Source organism: Hylobates moloch, unplaced genomic scaffold (assembly GCF_009828535.3).
Source record: "Hylobates moloch isolate HMO894 unplaced genomic scaffold, HMol_V3 SCAFFOLD_19, whole genome shotgun sequence".
Lineage (NCBI taxonomy): Eukaryota > Metazoa > Chordata > Mammalia > Primates > Hylobatidae > Hylobates > Hylobates moloch.
The window spans coordinates 23,272,796-23,294,386 of record NW_026652294.1 but is presented as its reverse complement, the minus strand read 5'-3'; the positions used below and the strand labels follow the sequence as shown (position 1 = coordinate 23,294,386).

Genomic DNA, 21,591 nt, shown 5'->3' with positions numbered 1-21,591 from the left:
AAGCAATTTTGAAGAAGAACAAAAAGCTGGAGACATCACACTTCCTGACTACAAATTGACATCACACTTCCTGACTACAAATTATCTATCTTACAAAGCTATCACCAAAATAGTATGGTGCTGGCATAAAAACAGACACAGACAAAATGGAACAGAACAGAGAACCCAGAAATAAACTCACATATTAATGAACAACTTACTTTGACAAGGGTGCTAAGAACACACAATCGGGAAAGGATAATCTGTTCAATAAACAGTACTGGAAAAACTGGGTATCTACACACACACACACACACACAAATGAAATCTGACCCCTATCTCATACTACACAACAATCAACTCAAATAGACGAAAGTCTTAAATGTAAAACTTGAAACTGCAAAATTCCTAGAAGAAAACATTGGGAAAACCTTCTTGACATTGGTCTTGCAATAATTTTCTCATTATGACACCAAAAGCACAGGCAATGAAAGAAAAAATAGACAAGTGGGATTACATCAAACTAAAAAGCTTCCGCAGAGCAGAAGAAATAATCCAAAAAATGAAAAGGCAACCTACAGAATGGGAAAATAATGTTTGGAAACTATATAGCTGATAAGGGATTAATATCCAAAATATATAAGGAACTTATACAACTCAATGCTAAAAATACAAATAACTGGATTAAAAAATGGGCAAAGAACCAAAATAGATACTTCTCAAAAAAGGAAATTCAGATGGCCAATAAGCATATGAAAATGTGTTCAACATTTGTAATCATTGGGTAAATGCAGATCAAAACCATAATGAGATATCACTTCATACCTTTTAGGCTATTATCAAAAAGATAAAAGATAACAAAGTTGTCAAGGATGTGAAGAAAAGAGAACCCTTGTACACTGCTGTTAGGAATATAAATTCATACAGCCATTATGGAAAAAGTATGAAGGTTCCCAAAAATTAAAAATAGAACACACGGCCGGGCACGGTAGCTCACGCCCGTAATCCCAGTACTTTGGGAGGCCGAGGCGGGCAGATCACGAGGCCAAGAGATCAAGACCATCCTAGCTAACATGGTGAAATCTCATCTCTACTAAAAGTAAAAAAAATTAGCCGGGCATGGTGGCAGGCGCCTCTGGTCCCAGCTGCTGGGGAGGCTAAGGCAGGAGAATGGTGTGAACCCAGGAGGCGGAGCTTGCAGTGAGCCCAGATCACGCCACTGCACTCCAGCCTGGGCGACAGAGCGAGACTTGGTCTCAAAAAAAAAAAAAAAATAGAACATATGATCAAACAATCCTATAGGATAGTAAAGGGATATCTGTACTCCCATTGTTCACTGTAGCATTTTGCACAATAGTCAAGATATAGAAACAACCTAAATGTCCTTCAGTGCATGAACAGATAAAGAAAATGTGATTATACACACATACAAAACGGATTATTATTCAGCCTTTAAAAAAGAAAATCCTGCCATTTGTAACAAAATGGATGAATCTGGAGGAAGTTATGTTAAACAAAATAGGCAAGACACAGAAAGAGAAATACTGCATGATCTCCCTTTTATGTAGAATCTAAAATAGTCAAACTATAGAAACAGAAAGTAGGATGGTGGTTGCCAGGGGCTGGGAAGAGGGGGAAATGGAGGATGTTGGTCAAAGGGTATAAAAATAGTAACTATATGCAGGTAATAGATATGTTAATTAGTTGGAATGTGATGGTCATTTCACAATGTTTCACAAAAACATTCAGTTGTATACATTAAATATATTTAATTTTTATATGTCATAAATATTAAATTATTGCAAAATAATTTAAAAGACAAAAAGTGATTCACCAACTGTGTTTAATAGCTACATATTAATGATGGCAGCAGCAGGCCATCTGGAGCAGTTGCTGCCATCACGCTGGCTGCAGCAACTAGGGATGGCCAGGGCTGCATGCTCCATGGAGAAGGCAAAAGCCAGGGACAAGCGGGAGACTCGCCCCTTCCAAGTTGGGGTGGGAGCTCCCTGGATGCTGCTGCAGCTGCCCAAGCCATGGCTGCAGACCCAGGCATCCCTGTGCTCTCAGGGCCCAGAGGGCAGGTGGGAGCTCCACCCTCCCAGGCACAGTTCCAGCTGCCCAAACTGTGGCTGTAGACCCAGGCATCCTTGCACTCTTGGGGGCCCAGGAAGGCCCCCCTTGCCCTTGCAGGCATGGAAATGCCTGTTCCTACTGCCTAGCTTCTCCCTGCCTTCTCTGATCTCAGAGCAAAGTTGGGCAGTGCTGACACACCAGCCCCCTGCTGCCCTGGCCCCCTCCAGATTTTGGGCACAATGAGCATAGAAGGAAGCTGAGGAGAGCTGAGGGCAGCTTGGCTTGGCACCTACAGCCTGGGTACCATCAATGGCAGGAGGCAGACAGGTTCCTGGGTAGAAGGAGATGGGTCTCTGGTGAGGTCCCACCTTCAGGCCAGGGAGGGCTTGAAAGCTGGGGGCCAGGATGCCAGTCCCATGGACTGGAGTGAGAACTTGTGATGCCTTTTCTGGGCCTGCCCATGGCCACACATGGACCAATCGATACGCACTTCTTCCCCTCTGAGGCCCATAAAATCCCTGGGCTCAGCCAGAGCTAAGCAGATGTTGGGACGACCAGCTGCAGGGAGGAGCTACCCATTCCAGGACCCCTCTCTGCTGAGAGCAGCAGACATCAGGACAATGAGCTGCAGTGAAAAGCTACCCACTCCAGGGCCTCCTCTCTGCTGAGAGCTGCAGAGATGACAGGAAGACCTGCCTGCAGATAGGAGCTACCCACTCCAAGGCCTCCTCTGAGCTATTGTCACTCAATAGCTCCTCTTTGTCTTGCTCACCCTCCAGTTGTCTGTGTACCTCATTCTCATTGCTCACCCTCTACTTGTCTGTTTACCTCATTCAAGAACTCTGGACCCACCAAATGAGGCTAAAAGACCTGTAACACAAACAGGGTTGAGACATGCCCCTCACTCAACATGTTGTGGGCAAAGAGAAGAAAAGAAGAGCTGCAGCCCTTTGGGAAGCCCAGACCTGGGAGCTCTCCAAGCCAGGGCTGTGACTCCCTCTTTGGGGCCCTATGGTTCCTGGCATCTCCAAGCTTCTGGGCACCACCTTTTCCCTGGTGCCAGCTGTGGAAGCTGCTTGGAGTGTGACTGGTCCAGCTGCAGCCTCGTGGAGAGCTGGTGCCCATGCTGGTACCTGGAGCTGACCACCCCACTGCAGCAGCTGGCACATCTGACTGAAAAATAGCCAGACCCCACACTTCCCCACACACCCCTTGTCACTCCACACAATCTCCCTTGGCAGGCGTGGGATCCAGGCTGGTAGCATGAGCCAAGTGCAGCCTGCCAGGCCGGGTGGGTGGAATGAACCCAGTGGGCCCAAGCAAAGCTTGGGCAGAGGTGCCACTTGTCCACAGAGGTTTGTGGCCAGAAAAGTGACACCCCAAAGATACTATAACATTAATAACTCAATTAATATCCTGTTTTATTATTTATAATAAATTCTAATTACTAAAAATTACTCAAGTTTCTTATATTGGCTACTAAATCATACATCTGAACTAATCAAACTGCTGGTCACATCTGTATAGACCCCTTCCCTTTGACAGAACCCCTTCTTTCTAATCCATTTAGGAAGCTTCAAAAAAAGTTTATTCTCCAGCAGTCCATGGTTGTCTGTCCCACCCTCTTCAGGCTCCAGAAGACTCTTAAGGCAAAGGCCAGGAAGTGTATCGTATGTTTCACTTCCTACCTGACAATGAGGTTATCTGTGTAACAGAATAATTTTTTACATTATTAATTTGAATTGGGCTTCTACATTTTATATATATACATACATGATTTTCAAGCAAGCAACCAAGTGCTAGGCAAGGAAAGCCAAGTCAGCATGAAGGCAAAGGCTTTCTATTACCTTTTGGGTAAACCTAAAGCCTGAGATTTGGATTAGGATAGATGCTTAAGAGATGGAGGTGATGCAGACCAACAGCACAGCTGGGAGGGCAGAATCTGGAAGTTTAAGGAATTGTCAGACTCTCAAGGATAAGGAGGGCTTTGGGGTCCTACTCTCCAGTTCTAAGGAGCAATATGGTACACAGAGTTGGGCTTTGGGGTCCTACTCCCCAGTTCTAAGGAGCAATATGGTACACAGAGTTGGATCTCTGACACCCTGGTTCTAAGCCCTACCCAAGATACTGGGGTCCCAAGGAAACAAGCTTTTAGACTTGATGGGACTGCCAGGACTGGATAGTGGCTGTTTCAGAAGCAGTCTGATGACCAGAAGAACCTTCTCAGCGTCTTGGTGCCAAATAAAATCTGGATACCTTTGCATAATCTTAGGATTTGTGAGGAGCCCACCAACAAAGCAGATGGTGGTGGGGATCTTGGTAACAGAAATAAATTTACAGAAAACAAAGACATGCAATATTTCTTGAACATACTAATGTATGGATTGAAAAATCGGCCAGGCACAAGACGATGCCTGTAATCCCAGCACTTTGGGAGGCCGAGGTGGGTGGATCACTTGAGGTCAGGAGTTCGAAACCAGCCCGGCCAACATGGTGAAACCCTGTCTCCACTAAAAACACAAAAATTAGCCGAGCATGGTGGCAGGCACCTGTCATCCCAGTTATTCGGGAGGCTGAAGCAGGAGAATCGCTTGAACCTGTGGGGCAAAGGTTGCAGTGAGCTGAGATCACGCCACTGCACTCCACCCTGGGGGACAGAGCCAGACTCTATCTCAAAAAAAACCAAAAAGAGGAAAATCACACCAGCTATATGTTTTTCTCCTGATATCTCAGTGTAGCTGAGCCAGGAAGGTTCTGCTCCAGCAGGCTGGGGAGCATCCACTTATCCATGAAAAGGAATATTTGGAGGCTCATTTTAGGGGCCAATACCAGATAGTCCAGGACTAAAAGGTCTTATTTCTATCCCTTTATATTTCTAATAGGAAATGAAAGAGTAGACAACAGAGTATAGTTTCTGTATTGCAGCTGGGGAAGAGACAGTAAGAGCGGAATCCCCCAGCACAGTGAGTGAGTCAGAAAGAAAGTACTCAAAATGTCAGTGAGGAGCTGAGGAACTCAGCACATGACTGCTCGGAGCATGCAGAAGGCTCAGCCGAATTCTGACTGGATTTGTCCTAAGCAAAGCAAAAACCAGGGTCCTTTGAATATACAGGACACAAAGCTCTTCTTATAGAACAAATTGGACTGAGCATTTGGGGGAAACAACTGTACCAGACAGTGGGAGCTAATTAACAGTAGGTGTGCCACACAGCACCATGTGGGTCCAAACTGTGGCTCCGCTTGGTTCTATCCTTACACAGTCACAGCCTTTGGTTGTACTGGGCAGTTTGGTGAACCAGGTAAACAGGTACCCTTTGCATAGGAGAACATGGTGGAATTCCACCTTTAAGAAACTCGCACCTGCTAAACTTTTCAGGTAACTGGACCTCACCTCAAATCTACCTGGTACAACTAAAATGAAGAGCAGAAGAGAAGTCTAGTTTGTATTCTTTTAGAATTCTAATCCCGAAATATTTGCCAGAGATCAGTTACTCAGAAAACTTTCTGATATAAAAAAGGCCTCACCCATTCACCCTGTTCTCAACTTACCGTCACATTCCAGCAGACACTGAAAAGCTGAACGAGGGAAACCTTATCCCTGCTCTAGTTGGTTGAGTCTCTCCTCTCTTCCTCTCCTTGTCACTGTTATCCACGCACAGTAGTTTGGAAGCAAGAAAAGAAGAAACTTAAAATATCTCGTTATTTTCCTCCAAAAATTTTAGGGATAAAAGTGCCAGATCCTATGACCCATGTTTGAGATCCAATATTGCCTGGATTCCCTGTTTGGAAACTTTGCCTGGGCAAAGTGGCTGTCCCTGTGTTTTGACATTCCAGCTTCCTAGACCCGTAACTCTATCCCAGTAATTTCTGAGAGGAAGCAGCAGCTACTTTCTATGTATTATATCTTTAAGATGTCCCACCCTGCTTTCTGTAAATTGGACATAAAGCTCTTTTTTTTTGGAATGGAAGGAAAAATGGTCTTTTGACTTGTCTTCATTTTTGGAAAGAGCTTTAAGGTCTAGCATACTCCAGATACCTGAAGTCCATTCTAATTCTAATATCCCATCATTCCAGAAAGTGTTTCTCAAAGTTTGTTCTACTGAACAAAATGTTTACTGAATATTCTAAGATCAAATAATTTTGAAAAAACTGTAAATTTTGAAAATCTCTCTTTCTTGGAGATTATGTCCATTGGTACAGTCAAGGCTCTAAGAAGTTGTAAAGAAACCAGTTTTCTTGTCTTTTTCAATTATATTTAACCCAGTTACTCCATTTCACATAAAACCCATTAATATCTACCTGACTTCCTTAAGAAAGGCTGTCCTTGAGAACATGGGAGCATCTGGTTTCCTAATTTTCATAATGCAGATGAATCAATGACTCTAAGCTGTGTTAAGGAAAGCATTTAAAACTTTTAAAAAGCTCCACATACAAAGAAGTTAATCACGAAGTTGTAATAACAAAAATCTGGAAACAACTCAAATACCTTAAAAGGGATTGAGAAAATACATTATGGTGTGACTGTGTCACAGAATATTATGTGGTCACTAACAATATTTACAAGCATTTCTTCAAAACCTATGAAAATGTAAAATATCTGGTGAAACATTATATAGCATGATTTCAACTACATATAAGAAATATGCATAGAAGGCCAGGTGCAGTGGCTCATGCCTGTAATCCCAGCACTTCGGGAGGCTGAGACGGGCGGATCACTTGAGGCCAGGAGTTCAAGACCAACCTGGCCAACACGGCCAGGCCCCAACCCTACTAAAAAGAAAAAAAAATTAGCTGGGCATAATGTTACCTGCCTGTAATCCCAGCTACTCAGGAGGCTGAGGCACGAGAATTGCCTGAACCTAGGAGGTGGAGGTTGCAGTGAGCCAAGATTGTGCCACTGCACTCCAGCCTGGGTGATAAAGCAAGACTCTGTCTCAAAAAAAAAAAATGCATAGAAAATATATTGATTTAAATGTCTTCTGGGTCAGGTGCACACCACAACACCTGGCTTTTTTTTTTTTTTTTTTTTTCCTAGAGACAGGGTCTTGCCATGTTGCCCAAGCTGGTCTTGAACTGGCTCAAGTGATTCTCCCACCTTATCCTACCAAAGTGCTGGGATTACAGGCATGTGCCACCACACCTGGCTACTAATGTATTTTTTTTTTTTTTTTTTTTTTTTGAGACGGAGTCTCGCTTTTTCACCCAGGCTGGAGTGCAATGGCTCAATCTCGGCTCACTGCAAGCTCCGCCTCCTGGGTTCACGCCATTCTCCTGCCTCAGCCTCTCCGAGTAGCTGGGACTACAGGCACCCGCCACCACGCCCGGCTAATTTTTTGTATTTTTAGTAGAGACGGGGTTTCACCGTGGTCTCGATCTCCTGACCTCGTGATCCGCCCGCCTCAGCCTCCCAAAGTGCTGGGATTACAAGCGTGAGCCACCGCGCCTGGCCTACTAATGTATTTTTAAGGCCTCCCTTTTAGGTGGCTTGATGAGCCTACAATAAGATAAGGAAAGGCCAATGAAATTAAGAACTTTGCCTACCTTGCCAGAGTGGGAGAATGGTGAGCTCTGAAGGGGCTGAAAGCCTTGAAACAGTCTAGAATAGTGGTCCTCAGCAGGGATGGTACTGTCCCCCAGGGAGCAATTAGGAAATAAGTGGGAGCATTTTTGGTTATCCCAATTAGAGGCCATTATTGGCATTTAATGGGTGAGGAGTCGAAGATGCGAGACATCCTGAAACGTACAGGGCAGTACCTTAATTGTCCTATGTCTCCTGACTTTCAAATGGCTCTCCAGCCAGTGATGTAGATGAAGCATGTTTATAATCATTTGAGCCTACAGCCTAACTCTGTTTTATATGACTTTAATATATACAGAAATTTTCAGGAATTCAACCACTGTGTAAATCAAGGGAAGACTAAACTGTGTTTTATTTGGAAAATTTTCAAAGGTTGTTCACCATTTTGGAGAGTAATACTGCCAATAGCAATGGTATTCAAGTCACCAAAGCAACATATTCATATCAGTTAGCATTTCTAATCTTTATACCTACGGTGACTGTGTATATGGGAGTGAACCCTTGATTACTTCAGTATGTCTTCTAGTGTGGTAGAATCTGAGCATTTATATATTAAAACACTTAAAATTTTACTACAGACTCCTTTTATTTCCTCTATCACATTTATGGCCTATTAATTTTGGTTGAAATGGTGTGGAATAATATGCAATTATCTACAAACTTCATTGAAGTGAAGGAGACATTACAAAATATTTGTTATAAATATACAAATATAAACGTTTGTTATAAAATATAAATATTTGTTATAAAATGGGGCATTCAGTCTGATGAGGCTGAAAATCACTATAGTATATGCTCCCTACAACTTGCTTTTCTCCTTATCAACAAGTCTTAGAAATTTCTGCATACGTAGTATGGGCATACCATAGTCTATTCATATATTTCCTATTAATGGACATACAGGTTATTTCTAATTTTGTGCTGTTAGAACAATGAATATAATGAAATCTTCCCACATGCATCCTTGTGCACACATGCAAGTTTTCCTAGAGGTAGATTTTAAGATGTGAAAGTGCCATATCAAGAGTTTTAATATTTGTAAATCTTTGGAGATAAAAATGTTTTCTCATTTCAAGTTGCATTTCCCTAACACTAGTCAAGCTGAACATCTTTTCAAACGTTTTTTGGCCATGCTATTGCCTTGGTTGTTTGGCAATTCATATTTCTGTCATTTTGGGGAGAACTGATTTGTAGTTATTCACGTATTCTGACTATAAATTAATGTATATGTTGAAAATCACTTTCTCCTATTCTGTTGCCTATCTTTTAACTTTTGTCATAGAGAAGGTTTAAATTTTGATATAGTCAATTTATCATGCTTTTATTTGTTGTTTTTGGCCTCCTCAAAGAAGGCTTTCTCTACCTCTAGACATAGTTTTCAACAGGTGTATAATAATCCTTTTTATGGATATACCATAATTTATAATACTCTCACTATTGAAAAGTTAGCTTTTTCAAACAACTAAGTGTTCAACATGATGTTTTTAGCACGCCTCTTAGTGCCTAGCAAACGGAGCATAACAAATGTTTCTTGAATGAGGATGGGAAGACAGGAACCTTGAATGCAAGTGTGGAAAAAGTTATGTTTAGGCCGGGCGCGGTGGCTCATGCCTGTAATCCCAGCACTTTGGGAGGCCGAGGTGGGCAGATCACGAGGTCAGGAGATGGAGACCATCCTGGCTAACACAGCGAAACCCCATCTCTACTGAAAATACCAAAAAAAAAAAAAAAGTTATGTTTAAAAATGCAACCCAATGTCAACCAAATTACTGGGGAATTAGCCCTACAGTGGTATTCTTCCTTTAGCCAGCTAATCAAGAGTTGATTCTGCTTCTAAAATCTAGGCACAGAAGTAAAGCTTCACCTTCCCCCATAAGATTGCCCTTCCAAAGGGTGAAACAACTACCTGCGAGAAGCCTGTGATCACATACCTGAGTCCTCCTCCTTATCCGGACTTCAATTTTAGGGTACCTCTTTGCTTGCTGAGTCTTCAAGGTTTACATCTTAGAAAGTTAAGAATGGACCTAAGAAGAGGAGGCAGAGGGAGGAGAAGCCGTGTTTTCAGGAGCCTGGGCTGCTGTAGATTCGTGAGGCCTGGCTCCAAATCCAGGAGGTGAGGCTCTGTATCCCGCAGGCGGGCCTTCATTTCCTGCAGGTGGGGCTCCATATCCAAGAGGTGGGGCTCTGTATCCTGCAGGTGGGACTCCGTATCCGAGAGGTGGGGCTCCATATCCTGCAGGTGGTGCTCCGTATCCAAGAGGTGGGGCTCCATATTGCACAGGTGAGGCTCTGTATCTCACAGGCGGGCCTTCATTTCCTGCAGGTTGGGCTCCATATCCTGCAGGTGGGGCTCCGTATCTGGGAGGTGGGGCTCCATATCCTGCAGGTGGGGCTCCATAGGCAATAACTGGTAATTATAATGAGAAGGAAAAAAGTTCAGTTACCTTGAAGTCAAGGAATATGTGAGAAGGAAGAACTTAAAAAATAATGCTGAAGCAAACTGACGCAAGAAGTCAGGCAGAATAATGCTAAAGCTATTTCCTCCAGCTATCACCAACTGAAGACATATCACTTCCTGTTGTGCAGGGATTCAAATCAACATGAAAACAACCCTATCAATAGATCGGTGCATTACTTATACTCGTGCACAGATATGTGTTTTACTTAATAAAGTTTGATTATGAAAAAAGTAATACATGCTTAATGAGGAATATGCGTTTGGAAAATAAAAGAGGAATGGAAAAAGGCATCTATAATTCTACCATCAAACACTTACTATTTTGGTGTATTTCTTTGTAGAATCTCTGTGAATATTCTTTATATAATCATGATCATATTAGCCATATTATGATTATTATTATTATTATTTTGAGACGGAGTCTCACTCTGTCACCCAGGCTGGAGTGCAGTGGCGCGATCTTGGCTCACTGCAAGCTCCGCCTCCCAGGTTCATGCCATTCTCCCACCTCAGCCTCCCGAGTAGCCGGGACAACAAGCACCCGCCACCACACCCAGCTAATTTTTTTGTATTTTTAGTAGAGACAGGGTTTCACCATGTTAGCCAGGATGGTCTCGATCTCCTGACCTCATGATCCACCCGCCTTGGCCTCCCACTGCGCCCGGCCAGCCATATGATTTTTTAAATCTGGCTCTTTTACTTAATATTATAAGACATGTCTTCATATGGTTAATTTACTTCATAAATTCAAAGCTGGATAATATTTCATCATATGAATAGATGACTCTTTTTGTTGTTTCTGACTTTCCGATTAACCTTAAAATAAACATGAGTTTTACTTATTACCTTGGGTTACATTCCCCAAAGTGATTTAACTGGATAAAGTGAATGGACAGCTGTAAAGTTATTTTGCTTTAATCCAAAATTTATTACAAAACTATTGTAATCAAGACAGTGTGTTACTGGAACGAGGACAGACTTAGAGACCAATGGAATGAATTAAGAGTCCAGAAATAAACCCAAGCATCTATGAACAGTTGATTTTTGACAGAATGCCAAGACCATTCAACGGGAAAAAAATAGTCTCTTCAAAAAATGATTCTGGGACAACTGGATATCTGCATGTAAAAGAATGAGGTTCTTCCCTCACTTCACTCTACAGACAAAAATTAACGTGTAGTGAATCAATGGCCTTAATATAAAACAGAGGTGGCCAATTTTTTGGCTTCCCTGGGCCACATTGGTGGAAGAATCGTCTTGGGCCACATATAAAATATACTAACACTAACGACAGCTGATGAGCTATTTTTAAAAATCTCATAACATTTTAAGAAAGTTTATGAATTTGTGTTGGGCTGCATTCAAAGCCATCCTGGGCCATGGGTTGGACAAGCTTGATATAAGAGCTAAAACTATAAAATCCTTAGAAGAAAACAAGGATAAATCTTCATGACATTGGATTTGGCAACGAATTCTTACATTTTACATCAAAAGCATGAGCAACAAGAGGAAAAAAGAGAAATTTGATAAAAATTAAAAACCTTTGTGCATTAAAAGTCATTTTTGCCTGGGCACAGTTGTTCACACCTGTAACCCACTGGCTGAGGCAGGCAGATCATTTGAGCTCAGGAGTTCTAGATGAGCCTGAACAACATGGTGAAACTACATCTCTACTAAAAATACAAAGATTAGCTGTGCATGGTGGCACACACCTGCAGTCCCAGCTATTCAGGAGGCTGAGGCACAAGAATCACTTAAACCTGGGAGGCAGAGGTTGCAGTGAGCCAAGATGGTGCCACTGCACTCCAGCCTGGATGACAGAGAGAGACTCTGTTTCAAAAAAAAAAAAAAAAAGTCATTATCAAGAATGTGAAAGAAAACCTAAAAAATTTGCAAATAATATATCTGACAAGGATTTCATATCCAGACTATATAACGAATGCTTACAACTCAACAACAAAAAGACAAGCAATCCGATTTAAATAATAAAAAAATAGGCAAAAGACTCGAACAGACAGTTCTCCAACGAAGGTATATAAAAAGCACATTAAAAGATGTTCAACATCATTAGTCATTAAGGAAATGCAAATTAAAACCACAATGAGCTACCACTTCATACCCACTAGGATGGCTTTAATATAGATGGTTTTTTTTTGAAAAAGGAAGATAAGTGTTGCTGAGGATGTGTAAAAATAGGAACGCTTACATTTACATAGGAATGTAAAATAGTGCAGCACTGAAAAATAGTTGGTGGTTCCTCAAAAAGTTAGAGAATTAACATATGACCCAGAAATTCCACTCCAACATGTATATCCAGGAGAAATGAAAACATATGTCTACGTAGAAACTTATATACAAATGTTTATTGCAGCTATTATTCGTAATAGCCAAAAGGTGGAAACAAGACAAATGTCCATCAATGGAGGAATGAATACACAAATTGTGGTATATATGTACAATGGAATATTATTCAGCCACGAAAAGAAATGAAGTATTGCTACATGCTACAACTTGGAGGAACCTCAAAAACATTATCTTGAGTGAGCTAAGCCAAACACAAAAGGTCACATATTGTATGATTTCTTTTATGTGATATATTCAGAATAGGTGAATCAATAAAGACAGAAAGCAGATTAGAGGATACCAGGGGATCAGAGAGGGACAGTGGGGAGTAACTTCTTAGTGGGTATTAGGTGATAAAAAGTTTTGAAACTAGACCAGATGCTGTGGCTTACACCTGCAATCCCAGCACTTTGGGAGGCCAAGGCATAGACTTGCTTGAGCCCAGGAGTGTGAGACCAGCCTAAGCAACACAGTGAGACCCTGTATCTACAAAAATTTTTTTTAAAAAAAGGCTGGCAGGGGCCGGGTGCGGTGGCTCAAGCCTGTAATCCCAGCACTTTGGGAGGCCGAGGCGGGCGGATCACGAGGTCAGTAGATCGAGACCATCCTGGCTAACACGGTGAAACCCCGTCTCTACTAAAAATACAAAAAAAAAATTAGCCGGGCGTAGTGGCAGGCGCCTGTAGTCCCAGCTACTCAGGAGGCTGAGGCAGGAGAATGGAGTGAACCCGGGAGGTGGAGCTTGCATTGCGCCACTGCACTCCAGCCTGGGTGACAGAGCAAGACTCTGTCTCAAAAAACAACAACAACAACAACAACAAAAAAGGCTGGCAGGGATGGCTCATGCCTGTAATCCCAGCACCTTGCGAGGGCAAGGTGGGCAGATGGTTTGAGCCCAGGAGTTCAAAACAGCCTGGGCAACATAGGGAGATTTCTGTCTCTACAAAAACATATAAAAATTAGCTGGGCATGGTGGATTGCACCTGTGGTCCTGGCCTACTCTGGTTGGGGGATACTGAGGTAAGAGGATCGCTCGAGCCCAGGGGGTCGAGGCTGCAAGGGTCCATGATAGTACCACTGCGCTACAGCCTGGGTGACAAAGCGAGACCCTGTCTCCAAAAAAAAAAAAAAAAAAAACCACCTTTTGAAACTAGAGAGAGCTGGTGGATGTATAATATTGAGAATACGTCAAATATTGCTAAATTTTACACTAAATACCACTGAATTGTACATATTAAAATGTTAATTATATGTTATGTGAATTTCACCTCAATTGAAAAAATGTTAAACCCTAGCAACAATTACTTTAGATTCTGAATATTAGATTGCAATAACCTTTAAAAACCAAGGTAACTATTAAGGTTACAAATAAGTAGCCTTTAAGTTACATACAAAACTAAAGGCCCATGGACATGCATATCAAGTTCCAAGGAGAACTCAAGAAAAGTCCCATATTTTTGTGTGTGTTGGCAGCATTAAGAGAACCTTGGTGGCCCACCAGTGGACCATGTTTGAGAATTACTTTCCAGAAACCCCATTCAGTAGCAGTGGACTTTAACAGCACAAACTGTTAAAGGACCCAGGGCTTGAGTCCTCAGTAAGGTTGAAGGGTGTGGCACCGGTAGGATGACTATGCTATGTGAAATGGAAACAAGGAAGTGGGCAAGAGCATATATTTTCTGCTCAGGCTATAAACAGGAAGTGACTCTTCCCACTAACAGCAGTTGCCAAGTATGTTCCAGGTTTGTATATATCATTAAAAGTAAGCCTGAAACCAAAGCCCAGTCACTTGCTGACTTTGCCACTGGGTTTCAGTCTGGAAACAAAGTCACAGATGTGACCATTTTCCAAGCCCCTAAACTTCTCTGCTGCTGCTCCTGCAGGGGAGCTGGAGGCAAGCCTGCAAGATAGATCTTTGAGCCTCTGGCATAATTTTCCACCTTCCAGGAAGAACCCCTCTGCCATACCTTACCTGAACAAGGCATCTGTGGAGTGCACATATTCCCTTCCCCAGTAATTACATAAATTCCCATAGAGCTGAACCAGTCATTTAAGGTTCTAAGTGGAAATCCTCGGGCAGCTGGAAAGACAAATTTGGCAAAATAGGAACTCTTTCAATTAAGTCAGATATATAGCAGATATCAACTGAACAATTAACAGAGTATTTAATCACCACCTTACATGTGTTTCCAACAATGCCCTTGAGACACAAGATAAAAAAGAAACATGGGCTGGGTGAATTGGCTCACACCTGTAATCCCAACACTTCAGGAGGCCAAGATGGGAGGATTGCTTGACCCCAGGAGTTCAAGACCAGCCTGGGCAACATGGCAAGACCCTATCTCTACAAAAAATTTTTTAAAAATTAGCCAGGCATGGTGGTACATGCCTGTGGTCCTAGCTACTCAGGAAGCTGAGGCAGGAGGATTGCTTGAGCCTGGAAGTTTGAGGCTGCAGTGAGCCTTATTTGTGCCACTGCACTGGAGCCTCCAGCCTGGGTGACAGAGTAAGACCTTGTCTCAAAAAAAAAGAAAATAAATATGACCCTTGTCCTGAATGGCATGTTTCTTAAGGGCAGAGATAGTGTCTCATTTGCCTGTGCTTATTCCAGGCCTAGCATAGCACCTAATCATAATAGATATTCAGAAAAAACTTCTAAGTGAGGATTCTACCAAGTTGGTAAGATATATCCATTAAAGACCAATGTAAGGAAGTGTGGTACCGAAGAAAACACTTGTCTCCCCTCTGCATCTCTCTTATAAGAACACTTATGATGGCATTTAGAGGCCACCTAAATAATCTAGGGTAATCTTGTCATCTCAAGATCCTTAAATTAATTACATCTACAAACACCCTTTTTACAAATAAGATAACAGTCACAGATTCTGAGGATTGGGATGGGGATATATCTGTGTATCCATTATCAGCCTATCACACTGAATTTTGCCTATGGCATGTGACCAGATGTAATGTACACAGTTTCCAGGCCTGGCCCAGAAAAAATTTCCCAGGGGAGATCTTTATTCCCTTCTCTGCTGGCTGTACAAAGAGGCCATGGAAGCCATGGGTTAAAGATCGCAAGGACCGGCCAGGCGTGCTGGCTCACGCCTGTGATCCCAGCACTTTGGGAGGCTGAGGCGGGTGGATCTCCTGAGGTCAGGAGTTTGAGACCAGCCTGACCAACATGGTGAAACCCTGTCTCTACTAAAAATACAAAAATTAGCTGGGTGTGGTGGCAGACACCTGTAATCCCAGCTACTTGGGAGGCTGAGGGAGGAGAATCGCTTGAACCCAGGAGGTGCAGGTTGCAGTGAGCCGAGATTGCACGATTGCACTCCAGCCTGGGTGACAAAGCAAGACTCTGTCTCAAAAAAAAAAAAAAAAAAAAATATATATATATATATATATATACACACACACACATATATATAGTGATAAAAAAAATTTGTAGTCACAGTTTGAAAGAGTTCTGTGGTACATCCATTAGATGAGTGCTACAAGTCTTGACAGTACCTCTACTCCTCTCTCATGTAAAATGGAGACTAAACCTGAGAAAAGCAAAGGCAAGTCCAGAGAGAAGAAAAAATAAAAAGCCACACCAAAGGAAGAATAACTAAGGGCTCCCTGACCCAAGGAAGAGACGCTCAGTAGATATCTGAGGTCAGTGTTTAAATGGACAAAAGACTATCAGGTATAATTAGTCACTTGGGTGTCTGGCTGTAAGCTCCCACTAGATTCCAAGCTCCTTCAGGATAAGAAGGGACTGAATAATCTTTGTGTTCCTACCCTGTAACATGGTACTTGACAATTGTAGGTAGGCCCAGGAAATGCCTGCTGAATGTGTGTACAAATACCAACTGCCTGGCCACAGAGGCCAGCAAGTCTTGGCTGAGTAGAAGTCTTGCTTTAATTCCACAAGCTTTAAAACCCCAAAGTGGGCTGGGCATGGTGGCTCATGCCTGTAACTCCAGCACTTCGGGAGGCTGAGGCAGGAGGATCATTTGAGTTCAGGAGTTCGAGACCAGCCTGGGCAACCTGGTGAAACCCCAACTTACAAAAAATACAAAAATCCCTGTCTCAAAAACAACAAAACAACAACAACAGCAACAACAACAAAAAAAACCCCAAACAAACAAACAAAAAAACCCAAAGTGCTTAATATCTTTATCAGCATCACTTACCAGCAGAGGCAGCTTTCACCATCAACTGGGCAAATTCAATGGCACCTCCATTTCTGAAGACTAATTTAAAAGTAGCTTGTCCTTCCCAGCCACCTGGGGGAAGAAATGGCACACACTCACCAAGAAACTGGCATAGCTGACAACAGAAAGACTGCCACAAACACCAAGGGAAGCACTACCTGACAAAGTAGGGCAGCTTTTGTTTGAATTTCAACATGAGCCAAGTTTGAATCTTAAACCTTCTAGAAGATTTTGAGGGAAAAAAATACACACTTCTGAGGGAACACTTACCATATGGAGCTGCCTGAATAGTTCCCTTAATGAAGTTTGCAGCAAATACTGGTTGTTTAACAGTGAGGTTCATCATCAGATCAAATGGCATCATAAAAGACAACATGGGATCATTGATGGAGTGCGAAGTTATGAAAATCACCTACGCAAGGACAGAAACTTTGGAAAAGGAATGCAGAATTCGTCCATGGATTGAGACTTACAAGAGCAAGATGCATTCTGGTCTAACTAAGAAACATCATCTTTTCTTCCATAACCCTTCAATGTGGAAAATCCCAAAGTGCACATGTTTAAAAACACTTCAAAAGTCAATGTTTAACTTTTCTTCATTTTAAGGAAAACAAATGTAGAGTTAATCAGCAGATTAAAGTAGAAGTAGAAATTACCCGGTATGAAGTGAGAAACAATGTTCCCGTCTTTGTACCACTAAAAACATTGGAGCCTTCTGATCGCTGTGGGAAGGAGAGCTCCACATTCGGAGACTGCTTCAAGAGACTGTAGAAAATGAGGAACAGACAGCACACAATAAAGAATGTATGTAAAATGACACACATAAAGTTCTTAAGGCGATTTTTTTTTTTTTTTGAGATGGAGTCTCACTCTGTTGCCCAGGCCGGAGTGCAGTGGCGTGATCTCAGCTCACTGCAAGCTCTGCCTCCCGGGTTCACGCCATTCTCCTGCCTCAGCCTCCCAAGTAGCTGGGACTACAGGCGCCCGCCACCACACCCGGCTAATTTTTTTGTATTTTTGTAGAGACGGGGTTTCACTGTGTTAACCAGGATGGTCTCGATCTCCTGACCTCGTGATCCGCCCGCCTCGACTTCCCAAAGTGCTGGGATTACAGGCATGCCACTGTGCCTGGCCCTTAATGCAGTTTTTTTTTTTTTCCAGAGTAAGCACTCAATAAACATTAGCTGCTGCTACTGCTACTGTTACTACTACTACTACTATTTTATTGAAATAAAAAGGAATTCAAATGATCTTATTCTCTGACAATTTACTCTTATTCTTCTCCCTCTTCATCATTGGATTCTTTTTCTTGTCAAACCTACTCCTATTCTCAATGTGTGTTCATTAATTCTTATACTTCTTGTGTGGTAAGTGTAAAGCACTGTGCTAATACAAATGGTTCTTTGACGCTGGTAAAGAAGGTAAGGCAGCAGACTGCCCCAGCCCCCTCTGACATGTTCCCTCAGCCTGTTGTGCTCTCTCCTTACTATTAACCTGGAAAACTCAGACTCACCTTACTGTCACTCATCAAATCCTGCTGGGTTCTTTTTTTTCTTACTTTATCTTTCTTTCTTTTCTTTCTTTCTCTTTTTCTTTATTTCTTCTTTCTCTTTCTCCCTCCCTCCTTCCCTCACTTCTTTCTTTTCTTTCCTTTCCTTTTCTTTTTGCCTTTCCTTCCCTTCTTCCCTTCCCTTCCCTTCTTTCCTTCCATTCTTCCCTTTCCTTCTTCCCTTCCCTTCCTTTCTTTTTTCTCTTTCTTCTTTCTTTCTTTTTTTTTTGTTTGAGACAGGGTCTCACTCTGTTGCCCAGGCTGGAGTGCAGTGGCATAATCTCCACTCACCAACCTCCACCTCCTGGGCTCAGGTGATCCTCTCACTCAGCCTCCCGAATAGCTGGGACCATAGGCAAGCACCACCATGCCTGGATAATTTTTTTTTTTTTTTTTTTTGAGAGAAGTCTCGCTCTTGTCCCCCAGGTTTGAGTGCAATGGCTCGATCTCAGCACACTGCAACCTCCGCCTCCCAGGTTCAAACGATTCTCCTGCCTCTGCCTCCCAAATAGCTGGGATTAAGTCGCCTGTCACCACGCCAGGCTAATTTTTGTATTTTTTGGTAGAGACAGGGTTTCAACATGTTGGCCAGGCTGGTCTGGAACTCCTGACCTCAGGTGATCCGCCCACCTCGACCTCCCAAAGTGCTGGGATTACAGGCATGAGCCACTGCACCCGGCCAATTTTTTGTATTTTTAGTAGAGACGAGGTTTCACCATGTTGCCCAGGATGGTCTCAAACTCCTGGGCTCAAGAGATCTGCCTGCTTTAGCCTCCCAGTGTGCTAGGACTACAGGAATGTGCCACCATACCCAGTCCCCCAGCCTTTTCTTTCTTAATGATATATATATCCAATGTATACCTTAATGATCATTAGGTACAATGTCTGCCTTCTTTGCTACTCTAGCCCTAGCAAACAGTGGGTGCTCTAAATAGTTATTAAAAGAATGAATGAATGAAAACATGAATACAGATCATAATGCAACAATATATGACATACATAATATAAATGTATGTCATACATTTATTGGTAACAAAATGTCACAGCAATTTAGTGGAAGAAGAGATTAGTTTTAGTTGAAGTAATTAGGAATGACCTAATAGAAAGACTGCAATTTGAGCCGATTAAGAGATGGGTAGTATTCTGGCTGGGCATAGTGGTTCACGCCTGTAATCCCAGCACTTCGGGAGGCCAAGGCTGGCGGATCATTTGGGGAGTCTGAGACCAGCTTGACCAACATGGTGAAACCCCATCTCTACTAAAATACACAAATTATCCAGGCATGGTGGTACATGCCTGTAATCTCAGCTACTCAGGAGGCTGAGGTGGAAAGATTGCTTGAGCCATGGGGCAGATTGCAGTGATCCACTGCACTCCACCCTGGGCAACAGAGTATGACCCTGTTTCAAAAAAAAAAAAGAGAGAGAGATGGGTAGTGTTCAGTAGGTAGAGGTGAGGGTAGAGGACAATCCAGATGGGAAGCAAACAGCATTCATGGAGGCGCAGGAGCAGATATGGAAAGCAAACTGCATACTTGGGAGAAGCCTAGTGGTATGGCTTCATCAAAACATAGTGTGGAAGTGAGGTTAGGAGAAACAGTGAAATAAAGTTGGAAAGCTATGCCGGAACTACAGCTTAAAGACATCGTTTGATAGGCAAGGAGAAACTGTGAGCTTCAGATTTCTCAACAGGAAAGTCACATAATCAAGAAGGTAGTGTATCGGAGGGATCAGTTTAAGAATTCCTAAAACAGTCCTGATGCAAGGTAAAAACTGGAACTAGGGTGGTAATGTGCAGATTAAAAGGGGAAGATTTTTAAAAGACTATGAAAATACAGGACATTAGCAAAAAACTGTGGAATGAGAATCTTTAAATGTCAGTCTAGCCATAAAAGCAATAAATAAAGCAAAAGAAAACCTGTCAGAATAAACTTTTTCAGAACTCTAGAATCTAATCAAAAGCTTATGGCAACTAGGGGAATGCTTAAACAATTTTTTTAAAAAGCCGAATCTCAGTAAGTAAGCTTTATGACATTTTAACCTACCCTGGTATCATCCCCCACTACTAGCTTGGCAGCAGCTTTGAAGACAACAATCTATGTTCCCATGATAGATACCAAGTACTGAAGGGAGCAGAACACACTTATTTTTAAAAATTGTAGTTTGACTTGTCTGGTGGCTCCTTGAAGGACTGGCTCAAAGGGCATGTACTTAATTTGTAATTTTCCAGGGACTGATGAGGCTACCGGGGGCATTTGTCAAAAACATTTCCGGCCGGGTCCGGTGGCTCATGCCTGTAATCCCAGCACTTTGGGAGGCTGAGGCGGGCGGATCACCAGAGGTCGGGAGTTCGAGACCAGCCTGACCAACATGGAGAAACCCCGTCTCTACTAAAAATGCAAAGTTAGCTGGGCCTGGTGGCATGTGTCTGTAATCCCAGCTACTCAGGAGGCTGAGGCAGGAGAATTGCTTGAATCTGGGAGGCAGAGTTTGCAGTGAGCCGAGATCTTGCCATTGCACTCCAGCCTGGGCAACAAGAGCGAAACTCCACCTCAAGAAAAAAAAAATTTCCAAGCCAATGTATTAGTTGCTGCTACCTAGCGAAAGGGATGACAACTGGGGCAAAAAAACAGACAAATTGAAAAGCTAAAGGAAAGGATGAGCAATGAGATGCTTTGAGGAATAAAGGCTTTGAAAAGCTCACACATATTCCTGAGAAACAAGAAAGCCATACACATACATGTCCAGGGCTAGATTCATACTAAAAACAAACAAAAAATGAAACACACACACACACTGAAGAGGCACTAAGCTTTCACCTCTGATTGACAATTAGAAGTGATGCAAAAAGGCCTCAGTGCGGTGGCTCACGCCTGTAATCTAGCACTTCAGGAGGCTAAGGCAGGCAGATCACCCGAGGTCAGGAGTTCAAGACCAGCCTGGCCAACATGGCGAAATCCCATCTCTATTAAAAATACAAAAATTAGCTGGGCGTAGTGGTGGGCGCCTATAATCCCAGCTACTTGGGAGGCTGAGGCAGGAGAATTGCTTGAACCCGGGAGGCAGAGGTTGCAGTGAGCCAAGATCATGCCATTGCACTCCAGCCTGGGCAACAGAGCAAGACTCTGTCTCAAAAAAAAGGAAGTGATGCAAAAAGAAGTGAAGGTGAAGGCAGAGTTGTAAACTGCCTGGCTGAGTAAGAAAGGCACGCTCATGCTCCAACACACACAAAGCCCATCTGCAAGGGCTGGGAGATTTTGTTGTTGTTGTTCCAGACATGGAAGAAAATTTCTGTCAAATCACTAGCTGGCCACTGAGGTAACAGAACTGAGATTCCAGTGGCCACAAATAACAAAGAATACAGACTTTACAAAATTAGTACAGAAAAGTCACCGTACAAACAAATA

At 42.7% G+C, this 21,591-nt stretch overlaps 1 protein-coding gene across 10 annotated transcripts in view; it reads right to left on the bottom strand.

The window, feature by feature from the left end:
- Window positions 1-288: 288 nt before the first annotated feature.
- The window catches only part of WBP2NL (WBP2 N-terminal like), a 37,691-nt gene continuing 16,388 nt past the window's right edge, over window positions 289-21,591 (bottom strand). For 5 of the 10 annotated variants that reach the window (XM_058431110.1, XM_058431116.1, XM_058431115.1 and 2 more), the window contains 8 exons: window positions 17,293-17,401; window positions 16,907-17,048; window positions 16,616-16,708; window positions 14,407-14,514; window positions 9,565-10,040; window positions 6,355-6,442; window positions 5,605-5,697; window positions 3,627-3,759 (listed from right to left, as the gene is read on the bottom strand). In XM_058431110.1, coding sequence (XP_058287093.1) covers window positions 9,658-10,040; window positions 14,407-14,514; window positions 16,616-16,708; window positions 16,907-17,048; window positions 17,293-17,401 — 835 coding nt within the window. In that variant the 3' untranslated portion in view covers window positions 3,627-3,759; window positions 5,605-5,697; window positions 6,355-6,442; window positions 9,565-9,657. Of the gene's footprint in view, window positions 2,926-3,626; window positions 3,760-4,604; window positions 4,653-5,604; window positions 5,698-6,354; window positions 6,443-7,501; window positions 9,339-9,564; window positions 10,041-14,406; window positions 14,515-16,615; window positions 16,709-16,906; window positions 17,049-17,292; window positions 17,402-21,591 lie in introns of those variants that run through there. The other 5 variants (XM_058431111.1, XM_058431112.1, XM_058431113.1 and 2 more) reach the window with 5 other exon arrangements.